This window comes from Prorops nasuta, unplaced genomic scaffold, assembly GCF_024137725.1.
Source record: "Prorops nasuta isolate Cenicafe-Biocafe unplaced genomic scaffold, Cenicafe_Pnas_1.2 PNAS00061, whole genome shotgun sequence".
NCBI classification, from domain to species: domain Eukaryota; kingdom Metazoa; phylum Arthropoda; class Insecta; order Hymenoptera; family Bethylidae; genus Prorops; species Prorops nasuta.
In genome coordinates this window covers 325,347-351,865 of record NW_027116858.1, presented here as the reverse complement: position 1 = coordinate 351,865, position 26,519 = coordinate 325,347, and the positions used below count along the sequence as shown (strand labels likewise).

Sequence of the window (26,519 nt, the reverse complement as noted above, 5' to 3'; positions counted from 1 at the left end):
TATAAGATCGATAAAAGTTTGGCCAACTTGACGCAACCTGCATACGAAACTGCTGCTTATATCATCGTTTCTTCTCGTCCACTGCAGATCTTTCCTCATTTACTCAATTGAGAAATATTAAAAAGAAGAAGAAGAAAAAAAAAAGAAATTTTATTAATATCTATTCCAAGGGAACATTTTTTCTATCTTTAATGAGGAAATAATAGTATTGTGTGTGTGTTTTACAAGCGTTAACGATAACACGGAGAAAATGAGAAGAGTGCGAAAAAGGAACGCGTTATGTGACACGAAGCAGTTTGTAACCCATAGCTGTACGTAGCGTAACGTAATAAAAGAGTCAGACGCATGAAAGTAGAACAGAAACTTAATATTATTTTCCTTCTTTTTTTCAAGTTTATACATCGCAAAAGGAAAAACTCAAGGTGGTAAAATAAAATTGTAAAAGTGTTTGGCAGCTTATTATATCTCCCGTGACAAATCTTTTGTTCGCACAAGTAAACTTGTAATAATAATTGAAAACATGACAAATGTATGACTCTTCCCTCTTATATCTCAATTTCCACCAACTTTTAACAATTCTTTGCGCAATGAACATGCACTCGGTGTCAGTACTTCGGCATGCGTTGTACAATAAAAACTTGAAGAAAACAATCTACCGAGAATATACTAGAGAATTTATCGTCAGCCTCACAAATAAAAATCATCCTTCTTTCGTTCTATTCGTTGGCAATCTATAGAATCGTTACATTTTCAGGCGTTTGTTATTCTTTCGATATTACAAGTTACAAAGTGGCTCTACTGGTACAACCATCAGCTCCCCTCTCCCTTATATAAATATTATACAACGCTCGGACTCGTTTCACAATTGTCATAGTTGATCATTGAAATTAAACGAAGAAAGCTCTCGATGGAACGTCGATTATCGATTTTATTCAATCGACCAAGTTTCAGTGTCCGTAGGGCAATTTGTAACTCTTATAGGGGCAAATTTGGGTAACGTTGGATCCAAGTTAATGGGAAACATCGGTACGTCCATGTGTATCGACCTAATATAAGCAGCGTCAAGCGTGCTGTATGAGTATATATATATATATATATATGAATTTCGGTTGATACGATCATATCGAACATGCTCGTAAAGTTGTAGAAAGTATACGGCGTCCGAGCGATCGCATCGACCGTCGATCGTTTTTCGGAAATTGGCGCCTTAATTGATCTTTGATTCGTTGGGCCACGCGAACGCGATCGTCTCGCGCGCCGCAGCTCATCACCGTTGTACGATCATCTCGATTTTGGTGGAATGGCGGTGAGTTTTCGCGGCTCTACCGATGGCAAGTTTTTTCTGGCAGCTGGCCCTCTCGCCTCCTTCGGCTTGCGCAACGGGCTCGTTACACAATTGTCATGCAGGGAGGGGGAGGAGGAGCAGTTGGAACGGCCAAGCGGTCGCGCGCGCGCGCGCGCCATCTTGCTCGATTACGCAAGGCAAAAATGGCAAGTGACGGAGATTAGCGAGAAAAGAGCGATCGTCGGACGATATCGAGCGAGATTGCTCGTCCTTGAAGGCGAATCTATATCGCGCGCCACCATCGAACGATGTATCCATGCATCGGAATTAAGGCGCGCGCCTATCGCCACCCTTCCTCGGCTCGAACGGTCACGTGATCGTGGCTCGAGCTCTCCGATACCATTTACCGCGCCAACACAGCGCGCTTTATCAACTGTGCGACAAACGGCAGGTTATCCAATCCGTCGTCTTATATCGCGCGCGCGGCCCTCTTATTCTCTCGACACAATCTCCTTGGAGCATCCTTCGCACGCGAATAGCGCCGCGCGTTCCGATAACGGCTATATCGATCGACTCTTTCCGCACTTTTACTCTCGGCCTCCGAGGCGTCCAGTTTCCACCCCCGTGAAACGAAACGCTAAAATTTCTTCTCGGTCGTGCAAGCGCGCAAAAGCCTCGGCTCGGCTGGCCGTGCTGCTGCGCGACGAGTGCCTATTGCACCTTATTGCGCGCGCACTATATCGTCAAACGATTGTCCACGCGTGATATATGCGTACACACAGCGCGCGTCTCTCAATAATGTTTTTATATTGCCGCGAAAGCGCCAAGAACGCTCGAAACTAATATTATATATAGCACGCAGTGTGATCGCGACAGAAACACGCGCACGCGCGCGCGCGCGCGCGCGATGACTGGCTTGTTTACCAATAACATTTTTCACACTCTTTCCTTCTGCCGCGCGTGAAACACGTTGCCCACTTGTATGACGCTCCGCGCCATCCGAACAGGCGATTTTTCCATTGTTTCCCGATTGGAGGCGAGAAGCAATAATAGATTGCCCGAGCGCGCCACTATATTTCTATATACACATTGGATTAGACGTCCTTCGCACTTACGATAGAGCGACACGTGAGCGCGATGCTCTTTCTTTCGCATCAATTCCTCGTAAACATTACATTTCTGTCTCTTCTCATTCGTGCAACGCTCTTATCCCTCGTCGACGCGTTGGAGCAATAATCTTCGATAGATTTATTCGATTCGATAAAAATTCTCCCTTTCATCCAGCCGTGCACAGCGACGATCGAGTCGCTCTTTGCTCCAACCGTAGACCAATATAGTAACGGCCGTTTCCCGAGAGAACCACGTTAGCATAAAGAAATAAAGAAGATGACAAAAGGAGCGAGTAAAGCTCGCCGTTATTCTTCAATTAAATCGTACGTAATTTAATTGATACTTGGTGAAAATCACGCCGAAAAACCTGGCACAATCTCGAATCGTTGAAAAGGGAAATGGCTAATGGGACAATGATCGGGTAAAATGTGTGATAAATCGCGAAGACAGCTATAGGTCTTTGAATGAAGAGGAATATGCACATGTTAGCATTTATATAAGTTGTAACAGCGTTACGAGCGGAGAAGAACGAAATCGCGTGCGCGTGTGTGGTGGGGCGTGCAGCATGGTGGGAGCAGTTAAATAGGGGGTACCCGCCGTGGAGGGGGTCTCCCTCCGATCGAAGCTTTGATTCGCCAAACTGGCATAGCGAAGCACAGCGAGAGCACGATCGGAAGTGCCGGGCCAGCCAGCCAGCCAGCCAGCCAGCAGTCACAGTGTGTTGTGCCAGTTGCAACTTGCAAGCTACGCTCGCCGTTTCGATATCGACTTATTGGCCTCGATAGTTTTATGGAGATCGAGATATGTGATTTCGAGGAGGAAGCACGCGCGAAGCAAGCAAAATGATCTCTCCGCGAGCGGACGTTTTGTGAAACGATAAAAACGCACGCGGCAGCTAGTCTCCGCGAAAGCTCGAGCAAATAACACTGGTGTCACATGTGCCTCGAGATATTATGCCTCGCCATCGTGAAATCGCTTATGCAAGAATCTTTCATCCACCAATCGTGCCGTCTAATTGACCGTATTAAACCTCAATTATGCCGGATTCTCGCACGAGGCTGTATCTCTCCCCTATGCAAATTAACGATAATAAAACGATAATTCAGTTCTCCGGAGAGCGCTAGAACAAACGAAATTTTCCAAAGCTACGGAGAGCGCGCGCAACGCGTACGTAATTTTGACTTTTCTCGCGCCGTAAGAAAAAGAGGGGTTGTTAAATTGTCTGGTGAAATTTTTGCCACCTCGGTTGGATGTTTTTCCATCATTTTTTTCAGCCGCGTAGGGAGACGGGCATTCCTTCGGCCAATCATGGAGATTGAAAAACGTGTTGGCTCTCGCTGAGCTATATATATATATATATACGCATGTATACATAAAGAGTCGAGGAGAATGGATCATAGAGACACGTGAGAAAGTTGATGGACAATGTTTTGAAGAAAATTTACGAGGAGACACGCGAGGAGACGTTTGATAAATAAACGACTATAATTGGGTGGATTGAAAAAACTGACGACGGATCGCTTCGGTTGGTTGCGTAAATATCACGTTGGAGTAGGCTTTGGTGTGTGTGTGTAGGTGCGTGTATGCGCGGTATGCCAAATTGCATACACTGCACACAGTGTTATTCTCGCTCGAATAATTGAATCGTTCGAATGAGGCTGGCTCAGCTGTAAATTAACAAGTTTTCCGCGTAGGCGTTTCCGATCAAGCTGCAAAATAGATTGATAAACTCGAGTTGAGATGGATGAAACGTCGTAGTCCAACGACCCTACCTACACTACTGTGTGTGTGTGTGTGTGTGTATATATATATATACATGTGTGCGCGTGTGGATATTTTTAATTTCGGCAAAGCCCGCGTCCAAACGACGCGCAAGATATCGAGTGACGACTATAAAGGTTTTTTCCACAGAGTGGGTATAACGGGGGAAAAAGAGTCGGAAAAGAGTCGGAAAAGAGTGTGGGCAAGTGGAGAGGAGTGTCGATAGTACACCCGGGGTCCAGTATTCGAGAAGCATCCGTCACGGACGGAACGGTAAGACTGTTCGCGCTGCAAAAGGAGGAGCATGGTCGAGCCACGGAATCATCGATCGTGGATCGCGCCATCTCCCATCCAGTCTACAAACAACAACGTCGACACTTTGCTTCTTTCACGCACTCGCACAATTTCTCTCTCTCTCTCTCTCTCTCTCTCTCTTCGTCGGCGCGAGCGATTGAACCGTCGATGGATAAAGCGAGAGGCGGACAAGTGGAAAGAGGAGGATTTACAGCGCGTTTATTCTATACAGTGAGAATATACAGCCGTTGGAATGTTTTCCTTCCAACGGTGTGGTTGTACTTTTGTCGTATTTACTCGCTTGTGCCAGAGAGTCACCCACGTGCTTATTTTTGCACTCGTACTACTCATCGCGGGAGCAATAATCATTATTATTGCAACGGGGGCGGTTGACGCATTCATCGAGAATCACTGGCGGGGGGACAGTCTTGTTTCTCCAATCGAACCTGTGTGTGTTTGTATTTCGGAGCAAATTTATAAGGCTCGTCCCTGCCGCCACACTGCTACCGAAATATACCTTGCAGTCTCTCGTTGTGTCGAGGTGTCAAACGGTCTTCCGACCGATGCATCCACTTCGAATTTAGCCTCGAGATAACCTACATTCGCTGCTTCTCTCGCATATTATCACTCCAACCGTGCGCGCTCGCTCTCCTTCCGTCGCGCAATCCTTATCAGCCGGTACATACGCACGATGGTAAGACGAAGAATTCGTTGGACGCGTCCCCCCTCCAGCGCTTAACTGACCTCTGCTAAGCTGTTATCCGATGATTCGATAGCGTCCCATTTGTTTTCATCGTTGAAAGAATTTGCCGCGACGGATATTGGCCAAGCCGAGAGTCGCTTCTGTAAACACCGACGAGTCTCTTGGCGGAAAAACGGAGGAAGCAGCGGAGAGTTTTTCTTCTCCGTTTCAATGGTAAGCAAGGAGGATAGAGATTAGGAGCTCTTTTTCGAGTGTCTCAACGACGTGTTACGAGACGCGAGAATATTTATCGAGCGCGTTCCTCCTGCATCGATCGCTCGTCCATTGGTCCAACGGTTTTTCGACACGAAGGAGACGCATACTTTAACCATATACATATACGGGCTACGTGGCGATTAATTTCCTCGACTGCGCAATCGCATTATCCCTGCTCGAGCCAATATAACAGATGTATGAATTTTTAGCAAAACTTTTGCCCGAATTGGGAGCAAGAATCTCATATCTGCAACGTGGTTCGCTCGAGCCAAGCTTTTCACCTTCGTGCTTCTAGACTAAACGAGCGCGCGCGTGTGCGCCACCCTCTACATGTACTACAACGTCGATTGTTATTTTCGTTGAAACGGATCGATGAACCGATCGATTTAACTAGACTCGACTAGAGGTAAAGTCTCGATGATGAACAAGCGCTACGCGGCTCTCTGGTATCGCGTCGTGTCAATTACATAATGGGATCAAAACAAGTATTGTAAGAGAAGGGAGGGGGGCTAAGCACGAGGAAAATCAGAAAGCGAAAGAGCGCGCGTGTATGCACGTAGAGGGATGTCAGTCGGTAGTGGTGAGTGCAATGCTTCGGCCTCGTATTCCTAAAACAAATTAACAATCGTGATTCCATAACCCCTCCCCCCCCCCCCCTACCTTATCCTCTTACCATACGCGGAGAGCAAAAAATAGTTTCTACAAAAGAAAATCATCGAAAGAAAGAGTCGACTCGTCGCGCAGTTCCGCGATGATACTAACCTGAAAATATTTCAAGGGCGCGTGCGCGAGTGACGACGGTACAGCGATCGGAAAAAATTAAACGAAGCACGTGCTCTGTGTGGATCTTTCGATCGATAGTCCAATTTTCCATCTAGATCGTCTCCTGGTCGAAATTTCACAAAAGCTCCGATGTATATCTGACTTCGAATTTGACTCGCTTTATCTCGGAGCCTCGGTGATTTTACCGAGCACCCCCCCCCCCCCCCCGGTAATTCTAGTTGACGAGCGTGCCACGTGCACGCTACGCGAAATTATCGCGCGAACATTTATGGGCGCGGAATAGGGGTGTGAAAATTTGGAGAAAGATTGATATAAGGTTGGATGGATGGGTGGTGGTCGGTGTAGTGTTGGGATAGAGGTGCATGGTGGGGGTCTACGAGAATCCCACGTGCTTTGGCGATTGCACAAGTAACACGAGCAACTGTTGGCCGTCATTCTATTTTTAACGGTGCCGGCCGCATATTTAACCTGCACCTAACTCGTCCCGATTTTACGATCGGCCCTTCGCGTTCATCTGATATTCGCTGGGCTCCTGCGGCGTTTCCCTCTAAAATCGACCTCTCCCCCCTCCCCCCCCCCCCACACGCGATCCTCCCCACTCTAGAAATTTAGGCTAACCCCCCAGCCTCGTTGCTTCGAATGGGACTTTCACGGCCAATACGCGTGACCGTAATCGCTAAATTGACGATCAATCACGGATCGTCGTTTCTTACAACAGTTATTTATCGCTGAAAGCCACGAGACTGACACGCGTGTGCGCTTACACTCTCATCACCGCTGTGCGTTGTAGCCTATATGCGAACATGCATAAGCTCGTCTTTTTTATCGTACGTCATTAGTGTCGAACCTCCATCATCCAAGCGTTTCTAATCCTTAATAACTTTTTAATTACGATGCTGTATATTTCGAGTTGTTTTTCTTCTCGCCAGCAAACTCTATACATATATATACACATATATACACAAATGAGTGTGATGTTGTATACGTGCACGAAAAATTAGGTGAAAAACTCGATAGCAGCGCTGTCTATCGTTAATTTTTAGCAGCTTTTCATCGTGTATTTCGTTTAAGTACAAAGCAACGCATTCTCGCTTCTCTGTCTTGTCTTTCACGCCTATAGTGCCTATATATATATATATAATGTATGCAGTGTTTCGTTATTAATCGTTTCGAGGCAAATTTAATAAACCGTCGAGATAAAAGGTAACGGGGGAACGTGGTACCAGAGTCGAGTATTTCCGTTTAAAAAAATAACCTCAATTGACTCGACAGAAGACTCGTCTTTTTTCTCTGCCTATGAGAGCGTTGCTACCGAACCCAATCGAGTATTCGTTTAATTAAGATTCTCGCTCGATTCTCTCGACGCTAATGCGATAAAAACTGTGACGGATTGTCGATCGACGAGAAGAGAGGACGGTGAAACAGAAAATTGCATGCTTTTATGGAAAATGCTTCTTGTCCGAATAAAGTAGAATTTTTTTTAAAAGAGATGAAATGACGCAAGGAATGAGAGAAATATCGTGGAATTGTATAGGAAAGATTTCATGTTGTATATTATAGAATTAGAGATGGGGAGAGGGGCAAGTTGTCAGTTGGGTTATCGGCCTTCTATCGAACAAGGCCCAAGGTCGCTCTCGATGATATTTACATATAATTATAACATCCAATTAACACAGTTTTGGCGCTGGAATAAATCCGGGAGTGAACGGGGCGATACTCTGGATGGAGAGAGCGCGCTCGTACGTGAGAGAGAGAGAGAGAGAGAGAGAGAGAGAGAAAAAAGGCTCCTTCGAAATAGTCCGTAAAAAGCGTAACTACAAAACACGCGCCTCGGTTTCTACCAGATTTGTATTGCCGCTTGCAAATCTACGTATCAGTTTCAAGGCCGCAAGAGAGCGTATTGAAATAAATGATCAATGACCGAGTTCATTCATGTAGAAATTCATCCGTCCCTATTTCTTCACTGCTCGCAGCCTCACGATCTTGTGTCAAAGTGGCATGGATCGACCTTTGATTCTGAAAATTCACCGTAAGAACAGGAGGGGGGAGAGCTCGAATGAAATTGAAATTAGGAAAAACGTTTGTTTTTCGAGCAACGATATTCGCTGACGTTAGCTTAGCAATAGCGTAACACAAGGCGAGTGTGGCCTTGGCCCAGTGATAACCTCTTAATTTTGCATATATTAGAGTTTCGCAGGAGTCCGGATGATGCCGCGATAAACTCGTTTCTCCACTGGCGTTTAGCGATAAGCCTCCGCTTGCAACAAGTGCGTCATTCTCGACGCGCTTATATCAATTTTCCGTAAGGCCAATGGGAGGTTTGATGATTTTCACGAAGAATCGTTCGGCCGGGAATGTGTGGGTGAGCCGCGCGAAGCTAGACAATCTAATCGCGCCAACTGGACTGCGTCGTGTGTGTGTGTGACACGTTACGTAAAAGGTGAGGTCGAAGCCCGGCTCGCGGATAATAATCCGTCGATAGACGGGCGGATGAAGAAAGGAGTGGGATGCGTCATTATATTAGGGCCATAAAGAGATGGAGGGGGGGGGGGGTGTGGAGTTTAAAATGGTCAACTCGCTTTTCATCTTTTATTCTCGATTCGTAAACGCTGCGCAGACCCACCCTTGTACATAGAAGAGTGAAAGAATTTTCATCGGGCCGTGCGCGACACTGGAATAAAAATGGAGCTTGCGCTCTTGATTTTGACCGATCATTATTATCGATGAACCGCAGCTAGCGCTTAGGCTCGATCGGTATTTTCCTGAAAATCGGTTCTATAATATAGGAAAGAGGAGGAGAGTGTGGGTGCGCGAAGAAGAAGTGGATGGATGCATCTAGGGAAATGTCCAAGGTGTGGCAAAATGATGCTTTTGATTTCAGTGGCGTGGAGCGCGAGGATGAGGTGTACAGTGCTCGGCAACTGGCAGTCGGAGACTCGCTGAAGCAGCCGCTCGGCGAATCCTCATCGACGACGATTCTTGAGCAAATCGTTGGGCAAAAGCCCGCGGCGGCCGTTGATATTGGCCGTTCTCCGGGACGAGGGAGCAGCAAAGTCGTGGAGGAAGAGGTGGTCCGTAACGCGGTAGCCGAGATACCGAGGGAGGATCGCCCATTGACCGTGACTGCGTCGATATTCCGGCAGATCGAGCCGAAGGAGCAAGAATTGGCTCTGAAGGACAAGGAGGAGCTTCCGGGACCGGTGATAGTCCTGGATTCGGTGGCGCGGAGCTATCCTCCCCTTCTGGACGCGATAGATCTGCAGGAGCAACGCAAACCCGTGGACATTGTGCTGAAAGTTCCGAAACACCCTGTAGATTTGGCAGTTCCGCTGGTGGTGCATCTTCCGGATCCGAGTTGTCTCGAAGACTCCAGCAAGGACACTCCGAGGATCCAATCGGAGCAGGAGCGTAGGGCTCCGGCTCAGGTGAAAGAATTCATCTTTCAGGTGAGTCTATCGGGTCGAGGCAAAAATAAACTCGTAATGATAATAATTGGCACACCGCGAGATGATCAACCCCGTTGAATGGTTTTCAGGGTAAACCTGCGATCGAGCTGGATGACGTCGCTCGTCGTGGTAGGCCACAAGCGGTAACGAGACAGTTGTTCGCCCCGCTGGTCCAACAACAAGAGCAACCACTGTGCAGACCACCCCCGCAAACTGCCACTGCCAGCATCTTTGCGCCTCGCACCAAGGACATGAACAAAGGCTTCTTGACTTTCAGCGAGGATCAACCAGGCCTTACCAGTTCGTACAGCCAACAGCCAATTTCGCGTTGCCATTAAATGCAGATCATTAAGACGAAACCTCGTTTCTCCGTTTGTATTTTTAGTGCTGAAGGACGAGCCGGAAGATCTGACGCATCTCGCGCCTACTCCCGGCGACGTTTGCGTACCTCTAGAAGACACACCTTTCTTCACCGATATGCTCGACGAATTCATTCTTGGAAATGACAATTATTGCCCGCTGCTGAGCCCCACCGGTGCCACTACCTTGAACACCGATCTGCGCTCCACGGATTTAACAGAGTCGCTGAAAGATTCTGACCTATCTGCCACAGTTATGCAGAGGAGCAAAATTATGGTCGATGGTTTGTCCGATGGGGATCCCTTCATGTACGGTGACTCACCTGGTAGTCCCTGTAGCATCGACCCAACTTCTTCCTCCTCTCCTTTAAACGGATATAGACAGGTAGGCGAAGGGACAAAGAGGTTGTGTGGATATATCTTCTCAGGTTTCACGAACAAAAAATCCCTTCATCTTTGTTCAGAGTCCCGAAAGAAGTATGGATTCTTTGAGCAGCCCTACGGAAGGGAGTGGTGGCGAGGGTACCCTCTCGGAGGATGAAATGCTGATGCTGGGAATTGGCGATGGGCTTGCCGATGACGAGCTTGCCCTGAGGGCCCCCTACATTCCCATGTCCGACCAGGATGAAGCTCTGGAGCTCTTGATCAGCGACGATATGGTCATGTGGGGACCAACTCAACCAATGGAGAAGCAGTCGAAATGGTACGATCCTTCCTTCCTCGTATAGTAACACAATTATTTATGCTCGAAAACCTATACCGATTCCTCATTCTCTCTCTCTCTCTCTCTCTCTCTCTCTCTCTCTCTCTCTCTCTCTCTCTCTCTCCTTGGTCCTTCAGGTACACGGAAGAAAAGGTTGCGACGAGCAGGTCGAATGATTCTAGTTTGGCACAACTGCTGAGAACCGATCAAATAGCCTCTAGAAGGTACAACGATCATGGCGGAGGTCTGGTGAATCCGATGCAGGTTCTGGGTCAGATATGTAGGAAGAGTAGTGAGTATTAGTTGCGATTCCTCCTTCGACGTGGCCCACTGATCTTGCTTCATTCTCAATTCTCGATAGACACAGCGATCCAGTCTGGTCGGTGGAAAACCGAAAGAGCCAATAAACGCATTCACGCTTCATCGACCGACCATCCGAACAGCAGCGTGAACAAACGCATGAGATGCGACGGCGGAGTCGCCTTGTCGTCCACTGGCAAAGGGATCACTTTTAATAATGGAACTTTGTACGGGAAGAGCCACGGCTCTCGTCGCAGCGCGACGAACAAGGCATCGGCCAATGGCAACGGAGTCGAGATGTTGCGTTCCATCGTGTCACAGCACTGCGAACCACGAAACGATCGCTCGTCGAGCGAGGTGAAACGAGATATTACGGTAGATCCTCGCGAGCCAGATGGAAAGCATCTCCTTAACGGAAGCAACACTGTCAATGAAGCCAGCAGCCCTCTGAGGATGGAACTACAGTCGCAGCAACAAAATTCACCGTCCAACAGCGTCCTAATGAACCTGCTGGTTTCCGGCTGCGACGTGAGTGCGGGCTATGTTTGCTTAGCAAAGCCAAATTCCACGAAGACCACGATCGCGGGCACGTGAGTCAGCGTGCCCGTGGATCCCTCTCAATTTGCCGATTTTTCGCATTTTCACGAGCGGCAATTCCGGAGAAAGCACGATCGACGATTACGCCGAGAGGACGAGATTAGAAGTTTTCTTTCCTGCGTTTTCTGTCGCCTTCCCTCTTTCGTTAAACCTCCAAAGACGAAATGCGTCTCGCGTGACTCTTGAAAAAGTTATCGTCGATCGGGATGCGGTTTACAAAGTCTTACGATGGATCTGCGAGATCAACTTGTGCTCTTGTAGCTCTCACCACCCTCGAGCTTATACAGTTTCATTTGCACAGAGCTCTACTCCTTTCTCGATAGGCATCTCTTTCTCGTCTACGAGTATTGAAAGGAGAAGAGGATTGAAACTGTACGAGTGAGAAGGGTGGGGGCGGACGGAGGTGTAGACACGACTGTAGAACATATTGACGTATATGGATGTGTGGATAAAGCGAGGTTTGAGATAATATATGGAGTGTACACACGAGGGTTTCGAACGAGGGGAAAAGATTTTTAGTCAAGTATCGACGTTCATGCCGAATTATGCTGTGTTGCGAAAGATGAGACTCGTTCAGTGAGAGTTACCTTGTGTTTAGGTCTTAGTCATCGCGTCCGATTCTTTAGCGTCCCGTTATGTACACAATGCATAGTATATGAAATTGTTGATTAAATATTTGTCGAAATACATTAAACATGAAACATCGAATCACCTTTTATATCTGCTGCGTTTCTCGATTCCTCTTTAAACTCCTCTATTCCATCAACCTCCTTCAGTCTGTCCGACCGATCGTACGGCTAATTTCAATCGCGAATTAACCATTAACTTTACAATTGATTTATTTCCCGAGTGCAATCTGCAGATAGGCGTTACGAGCGTCTATTCACAATGTGTATCTCCATTCTTCGCGTCAGTTGGCACATTAACGGGTTAATTGATCCAGATTGACAATATGTTTTGGTACTTCCAACTCGGTATTTTAAATATTGATTTATACACGACCGAATTATCTAATCGGCCTGGAACATTGACCACTCGCGACACAATTCATCGAAGAATTTTCTTTTTTTTATTATCCTCCGAGGAAGAATCGCGTTAAACTGTTATTTCTTCGAGTTTACGCTCCGTCCCTTTAAACGCGAAACGATTCCTGCCAACTATAACGAGATATTTTTCAATTTTGAAGATGGAAAAATTTATTATTATTATTATTGTTTGGCGTGTATTCGCGAACCGAAACATGATTGCTGCAAGTTCGGTACGCATGCGCGCGAAAAGGATTCAACTATAAACGGCTGACCACGTCATAGTGCTTCATTGCGCAAATACTTATCAACGCAACCCTCTCTCCCCTCCTTTCCCTTTCCCACTCTCTATCCCGTCTTTTTATCGTAAACCCTCCCTAACGAGAATTTCGTGACAGTAATAACAATTTTCTTTCCTCTCTCTCTCTCTCTCTCTCTCTCTCTCTCTCTCTCTCTCTCTCTCTCTCTCTCTCTCTCTCCCCCCCCCCCCCCCCCCCAATAATCACGCCTTAAGCGTTTCTCTGTATAACCAAGGGTTTTTAGCAGCATCGCTGTCAGCTTTTTCAATGTAACATTTTTCTAAGAATCGCGAAGCGCAGTAGTCGGGGGATTTCTAAATGTAAAAGACAATAAAGCAATGATGATTCGGAAGAGTAATTAAATATTAAAATATTGCAGGATACCATTATGGGATCTCGAAACGTACCATCGCTGACACAGAAGAATCTTGCATCACCGTTGACCGTTGATCTGGATAACCAATTGGTACCGCGCTGTCGCAATGGGGGTATTTCTTTGGATCATCTGAGCCTAGATACCAGATGTCAGTTAATAGCATCATTTTCGTCAGAGAAGAATATATTGTCTCCCACGCCGACCTTGATGAATTTCGACCAGCTCGACTACGAGGTCGGGAATGCCAACGGGAGTCTTTTTCAGAGCAACGACCTTCTAGACACCCTGTTGGATCGAAATCTAGTTTAATCCGCCGATGCTCTCTAAGAAAGAAGCGCAATCAGTTTCAATACGCTTGCTTCCCTTACCAATTAATTGTAAATAGACTTCAAGACACTTTACCTTCGAAGCGCTCCACACGCCTTCATTATACCTTATCTTTCCGTTTTTTCCGTTGAGCTTACTCTCGCTAGCCGAGGAGATTTTTCCGTGATATCTCAATGAGACGATATGCATAATGTGCGAATATTGCTCAAAATTCACGTATGATTGTCGGAATATGATTTATAAGCTTTTTCGCTTTTTAATGTTACATATACACGTATATAATTTCATGAAGAGTTTTCGAGAATTTTGGCTAAAGGTATTTGGTTAAAAATTAAGTCCAATTTCATGTATACTTTATTGCAAACTCGTATTAGATTGCCCTGAACGCGTATATAGCATTTTATACATTGACTGTAAATAACCTTTTTATAGCAATTTCTTGTTTAAATAGGTTTGTATAATTTTCTACATTTTATGTTCGTTTCATGACTCACAGGGATTGGTGGCTTTCGTACAATTTACTAATACATTTTTAAAAAATGAGGTTTTTTTACATTATTTCGAAATTAAGATCAGGGACGAAGAGAAAAGTTTTATTTTTACGAGGAATTAATCAAGAGAAAAACAATGGTTTAAGAAAATGAGATTAAACAACTAATTACTTGTTTGAAATTATTTTATAATATGTGGTATGCGTTTTTTTCTTTTTTTTTTTTTGTAAATTAACTCTCTAGCTTTTATAACTTTCACAAGATTTTACGCACAAATTATCTTACGATGTAAATAGTCGAACATTATTCGAGACACTGCATGCAATGTCTCCTTATATGTACAAGTTAAGATAGTGTGTAAAATAGTATGGTGCTTTCAACGTAAGACTAATCTCTAGGTTGGGAGAGAGTGAAAATAATAACAATAACGAAATGTGTATTATATATAGATTATATAAAATGGGTGAATAATTATATTGCCAACCCGAGGGTTTCGGATGGGATTAGTGTGGTTTAGAAGTGAAAAATCTTATTATCTGAAATCTCGTTCTTAATTATGATCAAGTTATCAAGGGCTAAATTAATAACCCCTATAATTACTTTTCTCGCAACACTGAACATTTGTCTGAATCTCCCCGAGTTGGCGATAACAAAGCGTCTACGATGTATAAGCATTACAATAAGAAGCAGCTTTTAATTTTCCTAAGTAATGTGCATTTGCAGCAAACATAACGAACGCTAGGCTCGTTATCGACGTTGTTATTCTTATCGTTTGATAGATTCTTTATTTCATTTATTAATATTGTTATTACCATTTCGACTATACTATGGTATATGTATATACGTATATATTCCAGAAGGTATTTACCAAAATATCACAAGTACCCTCACTGTTAAGAATGCTAAATCACTTTTTACAGTTATTTTATTATAATTTTAATATTGCAACACAGTGTCAGCATAATTTAATTATTATGATCATGAGAAACAGAATGTATAATGGTATACAAATAAATCTAAAATTTCTAAAAATACCTGAGGTAACTATCGTTGTTTCCTATATAGTGTAAATAATGTAAAAACACGAAGATGTCGCCGAAAGATGAGACGAATCGATTATTATCCGATAGGAATTTGTATTTGCGAGAAACACGTTTAACCCATTTACACGATGTATTATTGAAGAGAAACTGTTCAATTGCTGTATATGGCGGTACCTGGTATTATCTGCACCTGGAGCTCTTTGAAGGCGCTTTATATAGCCATACTGATGTTAAATCTCGCAGGATGTATCGTTGTCATAATATCCATTATTTGGGCGTTTAAAATAGATAGAGGACTCTCCGCTCATTTAAATCTCGTGGTTCCAGGTTAGCTGAGAAATAACTTTAGAGAACAAGTTTGACAAACCTTATCAATTTCTCCCACGTATCTTTGTAACGAGAATATTCTATAAACTTTTTCACTAGGAGGAAAAAGCATCGATAAAAAAAATACTCCTATTTAGTTTCTATCATGTATACTTTTAAAAAGTTCAACCAGGTGTGTGTGTGTGTGTTATGTGAAATTTACATGCATGCGCATATAATGTAATTAGGTGATGGGCATCTATGGCCAGCTGTAATTATTACAACGAGTCTCACATGCGCGCCAGTTTATATTTTGGGCATTAGGACATGTGTCAGAATCCGTGCAGAAGCCCTTACCGATCCTGGAGACTCGAACGATAGCAAATTATCGGAACAGATAAATCGTGCGCTTTTTATTCACTCGCTGCTCTGCTTTCTGTCCGGATGTTTAATAATCGCTGCCAATACTGCTATAATCCTGTACTCCGCTACCTTTCAAAAAAAGGCCCGCGACGGCTTGACGGAAGCCATCGGAAATTACGCGACAGATCTCTCGGCAAAAGCTCGTTTAGACGTTTTGCAAATTGAATTTCGCTGCTGTGGCAGCGATAGCTATCGCGATTGGTTTCGGGTACCTTGGCTCAGGGACTCCGAAGACTCTATCGAGACGCTTGACAGGGACAGTGATAACGATCGACGTGGTAGAAAAAGGTGTGTTTGTAACATTATTATAATTTCTGCACGAACAGTAACTCTAATTCTCTTTATTCTCTTTAAAGAGATTTAGTCAGCAATGCGGATGTACCATTTTCTTGCTGTTCCACGGACGTGCTTACCACCTGCATCCACTACGACATCCTGAAGCCCAACAGCAATTATAACTATAATCCTGAGAGCAGACTGACAATTGCCACTGCTGGATGTAGGTCAAAAGTCGTGGGCAGAGCTCGCGAAGTTGGCTATGCTCTGATCGCTTTTCTCACGGTCCTCGCTATTTATCAGGTAATTCCTCAGCCATATGCCGAAGAGTTTAAGCTCTTTAACCAATAATCAATTCTGGTGTTTCGATCGACAGATAATTTTGTCGATATTTGGTCGGCTGCTGCAAACCGCATACAGCAACGATTTTTATATTGGTCCTAGGAAAGACGAGTATCGATTGTGGATACTGGGTAAAACCCCTGGTGGATCCAACACGAAGTATAATCGGTTTGGTGGCAACGAATCTTTATCAAAATCGCCATCGTTTAGTTCGATCAATGCTGGAGAACAACTTAAGGATGAAGAAGAGGACAGGGAAGATGACGTCATTGAAGGAAACAGAGATGATGATAAAATAAATCTTTTGAGGAAGATTTGCTCAAATTTAGCTCTGGAGGGTACCAGAAGTCTACCATTATTTGTGTCCAGGCAGTTTCTCTTGGACAAGAGGGGTAGCAGCGATGGTAATTTCAGTGGAGATATTGTTAAGCATGGGAAAAGCGAGGAGTCGTTGAGAATCAAGCGGAATAAAGTGGACAGAGGTGTAAGATATTCGCGTATCGAGCCGAAGAAGAGTGGAAGAAAGCCCCGGATAAATTATGGGGAAAATAGTAGTGAAAATAGATCTGAGCTATGGACAGGAAACAAAGAGAGGCTGACGAAGGAGGTCGATCTATTTCTTAATGAACGAGAGAGGGGGGGTCACGGTGGAACGAGGAGCGAGGACAAAATTACGCGAGAAGACAGAACAGAGGGGTCTGCTGAGAATGAAACGATAATTTTTCAACGAGACAGTGGAAAATTTGTTAGGAAAGATCCACCACCCCGACCGCCACCGATGGACGACGCTCCACATTCCCGCAGAGTCGCGTCAAGATCAGAGCAATTTTCTGAATTAGAATCTTCGGGAAAAAACTGGAAGGTTGATAAGAATTATGCTGCACTCGGTGGGAAAGAAAAGAGAAGCGAGGAAGAGAGGCTGTCGGGCGGAGGGGAACGTCGCTATTTCTTTCAAGCTCAAACTTTCTTCGAGTACGATGAATTTTAAGATGACCCATTTATCGTTAATTGTTCTTGTTCCTCGATCGTTTCAATTAATTGCAGGAAATTTTCAATTTCAGCAAGTACCGTTGTGGTAGATCGGATGAGAGAATGAGAAGTGGCTCGTTGGTTGAGGTGGACGAGGGATGCGACAGTGACAACGAAGGGGGCTGGAGGGGGAGAGAGATGAAAGCAGCAAAAGAATGTTACTTTTGGAGAGAGAATAAAGGGCGAAGCACGGGTCGGGTTTTATCAAAGTTTAATCCAGCGGATGCATATGGTAGATTTCGCGGTACCTTTCAAGATACCGTGACAAGACGAGAAAATAAATGGAGAGATAGATGTCGACGAAGAAATATCAGCCGGCCTGCTGCAAGAATTTATTCACCAGGAGTAGAACGTTCCTCGAATTATTCCAGAAGAGAGCAGCAAATCGTTGAAAAACTGCAGACCTCTCGAAACGACCATTCGCCGTCTCCGCCGGCTCTGTTTACGGGAATCGCTGGAGTATTTCCGCCTCCACCTCCACCCCCTCCACTACCTCATTTTATTAATCTAGATGGAGGTAAATCCGTACTTGAGAATGTCATTGCTCAACGTCGGCGATTCGTTACAAGGACGTTGTTCTTCGACAGACGAGGCAGCCTCGAGAGGTCAAGGTCACTCTTCGGTGCACGCAGGCTTACACTCTCCCCTTTTCTGCATGATTTCCACAAAGACTATTGATCTCGTCCAAATTAAACCGAGTTTCGATTCGGGTGGAAAGGAGAAGGATTTGCATGTTTAATAAAAAGATCGACGCTCAAACTACAATACTCAATTGTTTATTTGCCAAGAAGTAAAATACAAGATCATTTCTTAAAATGGTACTGCCGCGAAAGATATCTATTCTTGCTTTTAGCTTTTCTTCGCATTCTTACTCTCCATCTCTCTCTCTCTCTCTCTCTCTCCCACTTTCTCTCTCACGGCATATCACTGTAATACAACATTTAGCGACAATACAACGTTACTAAAAAGAGAGAAGCTGGATTTTAAAAACTCCACCTAGCAATGTCTTTGCATTATGTACTTTTCGTGCCTCGATATCCGTGTAATGTATATAATACTCTTTAACGCGATCAACGTGTGTCTCTCTCTCTCTCTCTCTCTCAGTTTTTCTCTTTATTTATATACTTTTATGTGCTGCCTCGGCTATGATCGGCTAGCACGACTGGCGCAGATGCCAACGATTGGTAAGTCGTGTAAAATCATTTGTTCACTCGAGCACTGAACCACTCTTAACCCGACAGTTTTAAGTACTTCTTTCACTCTCACACTAACCCTTTCTATCTCTCTTTTATCCAATCCGTCCCTCGAGATTGTAAGTAGGTACCATGAAAAGTTTTACATTACAGTAGACTATAGCGGAAATATTGCTGAATTTTCGATTGATACGTTGTGTGAGTCTATCGTTACAAGAGTTGTCCAGCGCGCTTATTTGTTTTGTAATTCTAACCGCCGGATGATAGAAGAATTACAGGCGAGTCGCTCGTCGAATCACCAGTCTGCGGGGAGGAAGGAGTCGCTTTATTGTCCATCTCAGTTTTATCTCTCTCTCTCTCTCTCTCTCTCTCTCTCTCTCTCTCTCTTTCCCCCCTTTTCATTATTTTTCTTCCGCTCTGTGACAATGAAGCTTTCCACGAAGAAAAGCGAGCAACCAACAATATAACAATTCTCACTATTCGCACCCTCGTCAGGCAATTGAACTTTATACTCGTATTTCGTCGAGTGCTTTTTGACGAAAAGAAGAAGAAAATATTCGAACAAACAGTCCCACCCTCGTGTAACAAAGCTCTCTAGGCACGGATGGTTAAGACTAAAATATACGTGTAGAGCTGTGTATTACAACGCAGTAACAAAAGGATAAAAGTTTAGACACGAGGAGAATCGAGTGGTTCATAATAACATTAACATTGAGATGTAGTCGACAAAGATTTTAAGATTCGGATTTGTGGAAATCCAATCAACGTTTCACAAGCCAATTCGACTCGCGTTCCTTCCGAGATTAAAATTCATCCTTCCCCTGCACTTTCCTCCATCGTATCTCTCACATTGCACCTTGCACTTTTTGGAACTGTGGTCCCAATTGGTCACCGACTTTTCCATCGCTAAATGGAAAACAACGCAAGAAACTAGCTGGACCACCGATCAGTGCGCAACCATTGCTTTTCATTGAAAATTCGTTGCAATCTTTCGATCGATTCGTCCAATCGCAAACTCGTTTCCTCGTTGATCTCGATCGATCCTTTTTATTAATCTCCATTTTTTCCACGAAAATTCAACGTTCGACCAATGAAAAGCACTCGTCGCGCTCTTGTTTAATAACAACTCGAAGCTTGTGCCCAGCGGGTCAATTCAAACAATATATTTTCTTAGAAAATATGCTCAACGCTCTCGCAGTCAGTTCGCGCTCTTCAAGAGCACTGCTAGTTTATATTTACTTACTATATTTCTCACATTTACCAGTATCAGAAAGCAGACAAGTTTCTCTTCATTGTGTATCGATTAGTTCATTTATCTTGCCCCCTCCCCCCTCTACTCCCATACCTTCATTCCTCGTGAGATTGATTTTCCTCGGAAACAACAAAATAAACAAATATTTCTGCACCTCTCTCTCTCTCTCTCTGTTACTGAAACACACACACACAAACAATCACGCGCTCCAAAGCCCTTTCATTACACGCAATAGACACACGCGGGCTGCTGTATGTGTGTCATATTATACGTATGTATATATACAATCATTCTTCTCATAATTTGTTCAACCTCCCCTTTTCCATCCTTCCTATTTTTCCTCCAAGATACTCGAATCGCTCTAATTATACCCAGCTAATGTATAATCTACCTGTGTGCATCTATACATTTGTGAGTAGGTATTTAAAGTACGCGTATCATATAGTTTATGTATATATAATATAATATTGAACAATAGGTTCGATATGAGTTACTCGAGTTCGGAAACAGGGACTATAACAAAATAGATAATTACGTTTCGTCGACGAGAATTAAATTCACAATATTAATAATAATAGTATCATCAAAATGGTCAATAATGTAATATTTCATATGTTTGGTATGTTGCATTACTCGATCTCGCATTAAAAATTTCTTTGTTTTCGAACGAGAAGGAGGAAGAGGGGGAGCAGGTTATGTGCTCGTTAATTGTCTAATAAGTTCATTTAATGAAGGACTCAAAACGCTCGTTCCATTCATCAATGTATATATATACGTCATTTTATTTTATATTTGTAATATTTGTTTGTTTTGTATAGTATCATGTTTATATACATATATATATATATATATATGTATGTATGTATGTAAATATTTAGTGCTTTTTTTGTCCTTTTTCAAGTTAATTATCTATACAGAATAATTGTAAGTTTGTGTTCTCTCGTAACGCAAGTAATAATTGTTACAATAGGCCAAACGATCTCGAATCGCTCTCTCTCTCTCTCTCTCTCTCTCTCTCTCTCTCTCTCTCTCTCGCGCCCGCGCATGCGCAATCTTTCAATCTAGCTCGTTCTCACACATTTGCACACGTTTCCCTCTTTATACAGAAAAAGTCCCTTTCGCACTCAACAACGCTTTCGTCCTGCGACGCGTCCACGTACACTTTAAGCAAAGGTACCTTAACAATCTCTAAAACCACAGCAATCGTATGTATGTACCAGCGATATGAAAGAAGCATATAATAGCAAGCGACGGGGCTTAATACAGAATATAAAAGGAATGAATAGAGGAAGGCTCTCTCGCGCGCGAGTGTAGGGCATTTATACATTTGAGACGGGTAATCGGTTAAGGTACCCCATGCACCACTGCTCTCTTCATCATCATTGAAAAACTAATCAAGCCGATCTATACGATGAATCGCATCGATCCAAGTAAATACACAAGTAATATTATATCGTTAAACCCTTTACTAAAGAAACTTTAAGAGGAATCGCTAATTAGGACAACTTTCAGAGATTCTCAATATTCAATAAAGTGCTCGTATTGTCTAATATCTTCAAATGTATATAAGAGTTTGCGTGTATGTATACGAAAAATACATCAAGTCGAATGGATTCGCGTGTGTGACAATAATAAATTACATTCGTATTTATATAGTTTAAGTAAGTATAAGTAAAAGTATCAGCAGGAATTTTATCGACCAGTGAGCAGCCCTTCTGGCTTCTTCGCGAGTACGGAGAAGCACAATATACATATACGTACGTACGTACGACGTATCCTTCTTGAGTAAATACAGCAATGTACAATCTTCATTTGGAGTTAAACCTTACTGTGATCCCGGCGCGTCGAAAACGTAGCCGCGAGGAAAGCGCAGCCACTAACGGTGAGGCGAAATAAGCAATTATCGAAGAAACAAATTACGCAATTATCTACAAACTTAAACTCTGTTTCACTCGCAAGACTCGCAATACGCTTCTTTATTCGTTGCTTCGTATTATGGCTACGCTGCTTGTTACTTTTGTGTCTGTGTTTCTTTTTTTTTTTTTTTTTCGGAGGGCTTTTTATTTTTTTTTTCTCTCGTTTTCTAACTCTATCGCTCAACAATCGTTATTAGATTCTTCATTCTTATCGTGACAATGACCCCGAAACCTAGCCTCTCCTCCTACTCAAGCCTCTACGATTCAAAGATTCGAGTATCTCTAATATCTTATTTCTGATTGTGCCCTATCTTCGATTTTGGCGCAACGTACTCGCTTAAAATCGGATTTTCACAAGATTGTACACGAAACGCGCACGCTTTTTTCCCACTAATTCTCTCAGGATTAATACAATTTCACTGCATCCACGCGACCTTGTTCCCTGGTCAAACCAGACGCTCGACCAACACTTTGTCTATCATCGCGCTTTATTGTTATACATTTATAAAACTAATGGAAAGTTTAACTTCTCTATAACCAATATTTGGAACAAACAGCTTTAGCAGATATCGCTAAAAGGCATTACTCTCTTTTAGATTTTTCAATCTGATCGAATCGTACGATTAAAATTAACTTAAAATTTAATACTATATATTGATGATAAAAGTACATCACAAATGCTGGTATTCGATAGCGGATTGCGCACAATCTAAATTTAACTTTGACGAATGCTATTGCTTCTTTAGCAATGTTTCACAATGGATTTTTAGCTCGAGCAAATTTCTTCGTTGGTGCAACAAATTTAAGAGCTTTGAATCTCCTATTCTACTACAATTCAATATACACACATGTCTGAAGAATTCGTACGAGATTAGGAGTGATATAACAGAGATTTGCCAATATTTAAGTATAAAATATTCAACTAATTCTCTCTACGTTAAAAACGTTACAGCAATAATTTCGAATGAATCCATTGTTCATTTAACTTATCAGCGAAATCGGAATCTCTCTCGCATCGTCTCTTCTTGTTATCCTACATATATAATTTATAATAGTACATATAGCGATTTTTCTATAATGCAAAAAACATTAGCAATACGATTACGATTTGGCACTATAAAAATCAAACACGTTACGTGAGAAGATAAGCATGAGGCTGACTGTCTTTTCAACGATATAACAGCGTTTAATATAAAATCGCATTAAGAGGATGGTGTGAAAGGAACAAAATAAGACTCCCCTCGAGCGAGAAATCTCGCGCGGACGATTGATAAGTTTTAATCGGCTTTTATAGTTATATAACGATGCAATAGCTTGTAAAGTCAACGTTTGAAAGGAAAAGCGTAATTAGCTCTGTAACATTGGAAAAGACCAGATATTCTCGGTAAATATTGCTCGTCTGCATCAGGCACTTCCGCACTCTATACTATATCATTAATGTATCAAGTGTCAGTGATAACACGTGTGTAAGGATAACGTGCGTATTTTTCCGTTGCTTCTTTATCATCGCGTGCGTGCGTGTATTAATCTGGTTGTACGTGTATGATTATCGATACAAATTTTTGACCCTTAAACAGGTAAAATCTCCATTGCGCAATATTTTATAATAATTATACAGACATGGAATTATACATGAGCCTTTCGAGAAAAGAAATAAGTTTGCAAAAAAAAAAGTCTCAAGAAGCTAACGATATACAGTTGAATATTTAAGAAATATATCATTGGAAAGATACTAAGCTTTAATATTTACTTCCTTTCAAACATCTCCATTCGAGAGCTAAGAGCAGAGATTGCTTGAAAAGCGCGTACAAATACAGTGGTACTTCGACAATGGATACTTTGAAAAATTTGCTTGGTCTAAAGCATTGGATTTTTGCGCTCTTGGGATATGACTTGTTTAAAGTGAGATTTAAATCGTAAAAGTGTAGGCGCATGAATGCATCAAGCTCGCAATAAAAACCAAAACATTAATAATACGCTTGACTGATCTCACGAGAGAAATGTCTCTGTGTTGGAACGTGAAATAACATCAGCAAATAAAACATAGACAGGCGTTTCGAATAATGAATTTTCTTTTTGTGTATTGTATACTCTATAAATTTGTAAAAATATATTCTCGCCTGAGGACGTTGAAGCAGTTCATATTGCTTGCACATTCTCAAACTTTATATGTTTATTCCATGCTTAACGTATCTGACGTTTTTCGTCAATATGCTATACGCTTCACAAGTCTATATCACAAATGGTTGTGTAACAAAAAATGATAATGAAACGTACTACGTATATCAAACAATGAATATTAAATAAACGATGTAATAAGAGTTCAATCAATTAACAAAAAATATTACGTATCGACTAATCTTTTGGGACTATTACGGTATTGAACACAGGTGTCTGTGATTAGTGTAACAAACAAAATGATCGCAAGATGATTTAATCTTTATACATATATAATTAACAGGGGGCATAACACTGTGTACTTATATCAATATTATAACAGTTTTTTTTATCTTGCGATTAAGGTTCAAATGAAAGTAGTTTATGTCGTTCATTGATCCAATGTCCACATTGTATTTTCTGATGAAAATTCTGATAAATTTCTGCGAGCAACGAGCATTTCGCTCATGCTCCAACTCTCACTATAGGCTAGCTTCTTCTGTTCTAAAGCTCTATTCACTTAATTTCTCATCGGCAATAATATTTTAATAAACTTGAATATTATCGAAGCAGACCAAATATAACCAAGATTTGCCAATTAAAATATTAATTTTTGAGCATAGACCAACAACAAATTGTTAATTTCTTAAACTGGTTTTGGAAAATTTTATAAAAGAAACAGAGATATATGAAACAACTTAACTGTTAATTTTATAAATATCTCATGTACGGTGAAATCCTTGAAAGATCAGAAGCTTTCGAATAAACAAGTGCTTCCTTTCTAATTATGTAAAAATATATGTTCAATCAGAGAGAAAACTTGATATTTGCTAATTACATATATATATTATTTACTGGACATAAGTGAAATTGAATGCTTCGAGTGGAATGGATGAACAACCAAACAGAACCGTGCTATTAAATTGGTTGGTGTTTCTTTCTCTACAAATATCTTCACAATGTATCATGCAATTTAACAATGATATATCTGACGCTTTATAGGCTCGACCGAGCAACAAATATTTCCATTATTAAGTAATTATTATAATTTGCAAAGCATCGACGACAAAGAAAATCTGTCTTAGTCGAGATATCCGAAAAGAGGGGGTGGTGTAGATAGCAAAAAAGCTGAGTGTGATGATATCGCGCGATGATAGTGGCGATGGATGTTGTTGTTCTTGTTTAGACTGAGATGGTAGATTTTGGATGTGGTTGCTGTTGTAGTAATAGTAGTTTTGAAGTTTTGTTGCCAGCTGGCCTCTCTCTCAGCAATGGCCTTACTTGAGTAGTTGATGTGCTCTCTCGTTGGCTACCTGTATCCTTGTCTCGTTCGATTCACCCTGTACGTAGAAAAAACAAAGCAAACCGAGAATCGTAACGAGTGTCTTCAACATGAATTTTATAATCTTTGGACGAATGCGTCTATAATAACAAATATTTTGTGTCCTGGATCTATCTATATTTACATGAGAGGACCGTTATTCAATTCTACAATTTTATCAAAGCAGTATCCACGGTTCGTTACTCTACAGATTTTTAATAAATAAATAAATTAATAAGAACGGAACAAGCGGAACAAGGCTGAGAAATTAATGGAAGGAAGATTTAAATCCAAACTGATCAATAATGTACAGTTTGAGAAGCTTGGTAAGAATCTAAAAGCTTAGAAAATGGAAAAAAATAAAGAGGAAGAAGAGCTCACGTGGCAAAAGTTCTCGGATATTGGTGGGTGGTCCTTTGAGTCGATCGAGTAGCTTCTGTAGCTCGTACATACGAGAGGATGCAACTGAACGATCAAAGAACTTTTGCCGAAAGCCATTTATAATACAAGGTCAATAGGGGGGCATGTATACAGTCCATTACTGGAGAGTACAGTATACTATACTCTACTAACGTAGAAAGTGCCAAATCTTCAACCATCCGGATAACGGGCAATCGACGTTAAAGAAACAATCTTCGGGTTTATAACAATAATAAAAGCTATATCTATACGATATCAATGGAAACAATGGTCTCTTAACTAAATGACAAAAGGTAGGTAGTGGGGTATAGGAGGGAGGTACCTGAGCAAAGGAGTGGAAAATTGGAAGAAAATTGAGACCGAGGAAGGTCTGGTGAGACAGATTGACTGATATCTAACTATAAGTAGAATAATCTCAACGGCCGGATCTGCTAGATCTTTTCTCTTGCGTGCGCACATGGGTTTATATGAGTGGTTAGTGTGGTAGAGTGGTGGTGGTGGTGGTGGTGATATAGGCGCGGGGCACAGGAGACGGAACGTGGGCAGAATCGCGCTCTTTACTTGAGCAGGGCGTGTGCACGTTGATTTGCCACGGCTATCCTCGTTTCGTTAGACTCGCCCTGCGGATAGTTTACAAGGAATGGTCACATTTTACAAAAGAGAAGAAACATTCTGACAAAAAGACAAATAGACGATAAAGGTCTAAGAAAGACGAACAAAAAGTAGA

The 26,519-nt window shown here is 42.4% G+C and overlaps 3 protein-coding genes across 14 annotated transcripts in view; 2 read left to right on the top strand and 1 right to left on the bottom strand.

Moving 5' to 3' along the window:
- Window positions 1-15,142, top strand: part of sima (similar) — a 31,167-nt gene extending 16,025 nt beyond the window's left edge. Inside the window, exons 8-14 of one of the 2 annotated variants that reach the window (XM_066745437.1) lie at window positions 9,073-9,637; window positions 9,727-9,937; window positions 10,023-10,381; window positions 10,461-10,699; window positions 10,837-10,991; window positions 11,061-11,527; window positions 13,300-15,142. In XM_066745437.1, coding sequence (XP_066601534.1) covers window positions 9,073-9,637; window positions 9,727-9,937; window positions 10,023-10,381; window positions 10,461-10,699; window positions 10,837-10,991; window positions 11,061-11,527; window positions 13,300-13,605 — 2,302 coding nt within the window. In that variant the 3' untranslated portion in view covers window positions 13,606-15,142. The remainder of the gene's footprint in view (window positions 1-9,072; window positions 9,638-9,726; window positions 9,938-10,022; window positions 10,382-10,460; window positions 10,700-10,836; window positions 10,992-11,060; window positions 11,528-13,299) is intronic. The other variant, XM_066745438.1, reaches the window with a different exon arrangement.
- Window positions 15,143-15,203: 61 nt separating this feature from the next.
- LOC136784593 (uncharacterized) lies at window positions 15,204-18,293 on the top strand. The gene is made up of 6 exons (XM_066745349.1): window positions 15,204-15,250; window positions 15,300-15,484; window positions 15,712-16,174; window positions 16,243-16,465; window positions 16,539-17,476; window positions 17,566-18,293. Exons 1-6 carry the CDS (start codon window positions 15,204-15,206, stop codon window positions 18,209-18,211), a joined length of 2,502 nt encoding a protein of 833 aa, XP_066601446.1. The 3' UTR covers window positions 18,212-18,293.
- LOC136784610 (synaptosomal-associated protein 25) overlaps window positions 18,294-26,519 on the bottom strand; it is a 22,893-nt gene continuing 14,667 nt past the window's right edge. For 9 of the 11 annotated variants that reach the window (XM_066745400.1, XM_066745399.1, XM_066745407.1 and 6 more), the window contains one exon: window positions 18,294-25,391. In XM_066745400.1, the coding sequence (XP_066601497.1) occupies window positions 25,329-25,391 (63 nt within the window). In that variant the 3' untranslated portion in view covers window positions 18,294-25,328. The other 2 variants (XM_066745405.1, XM_066745406.1) reach the window with 1 other exon arrangement.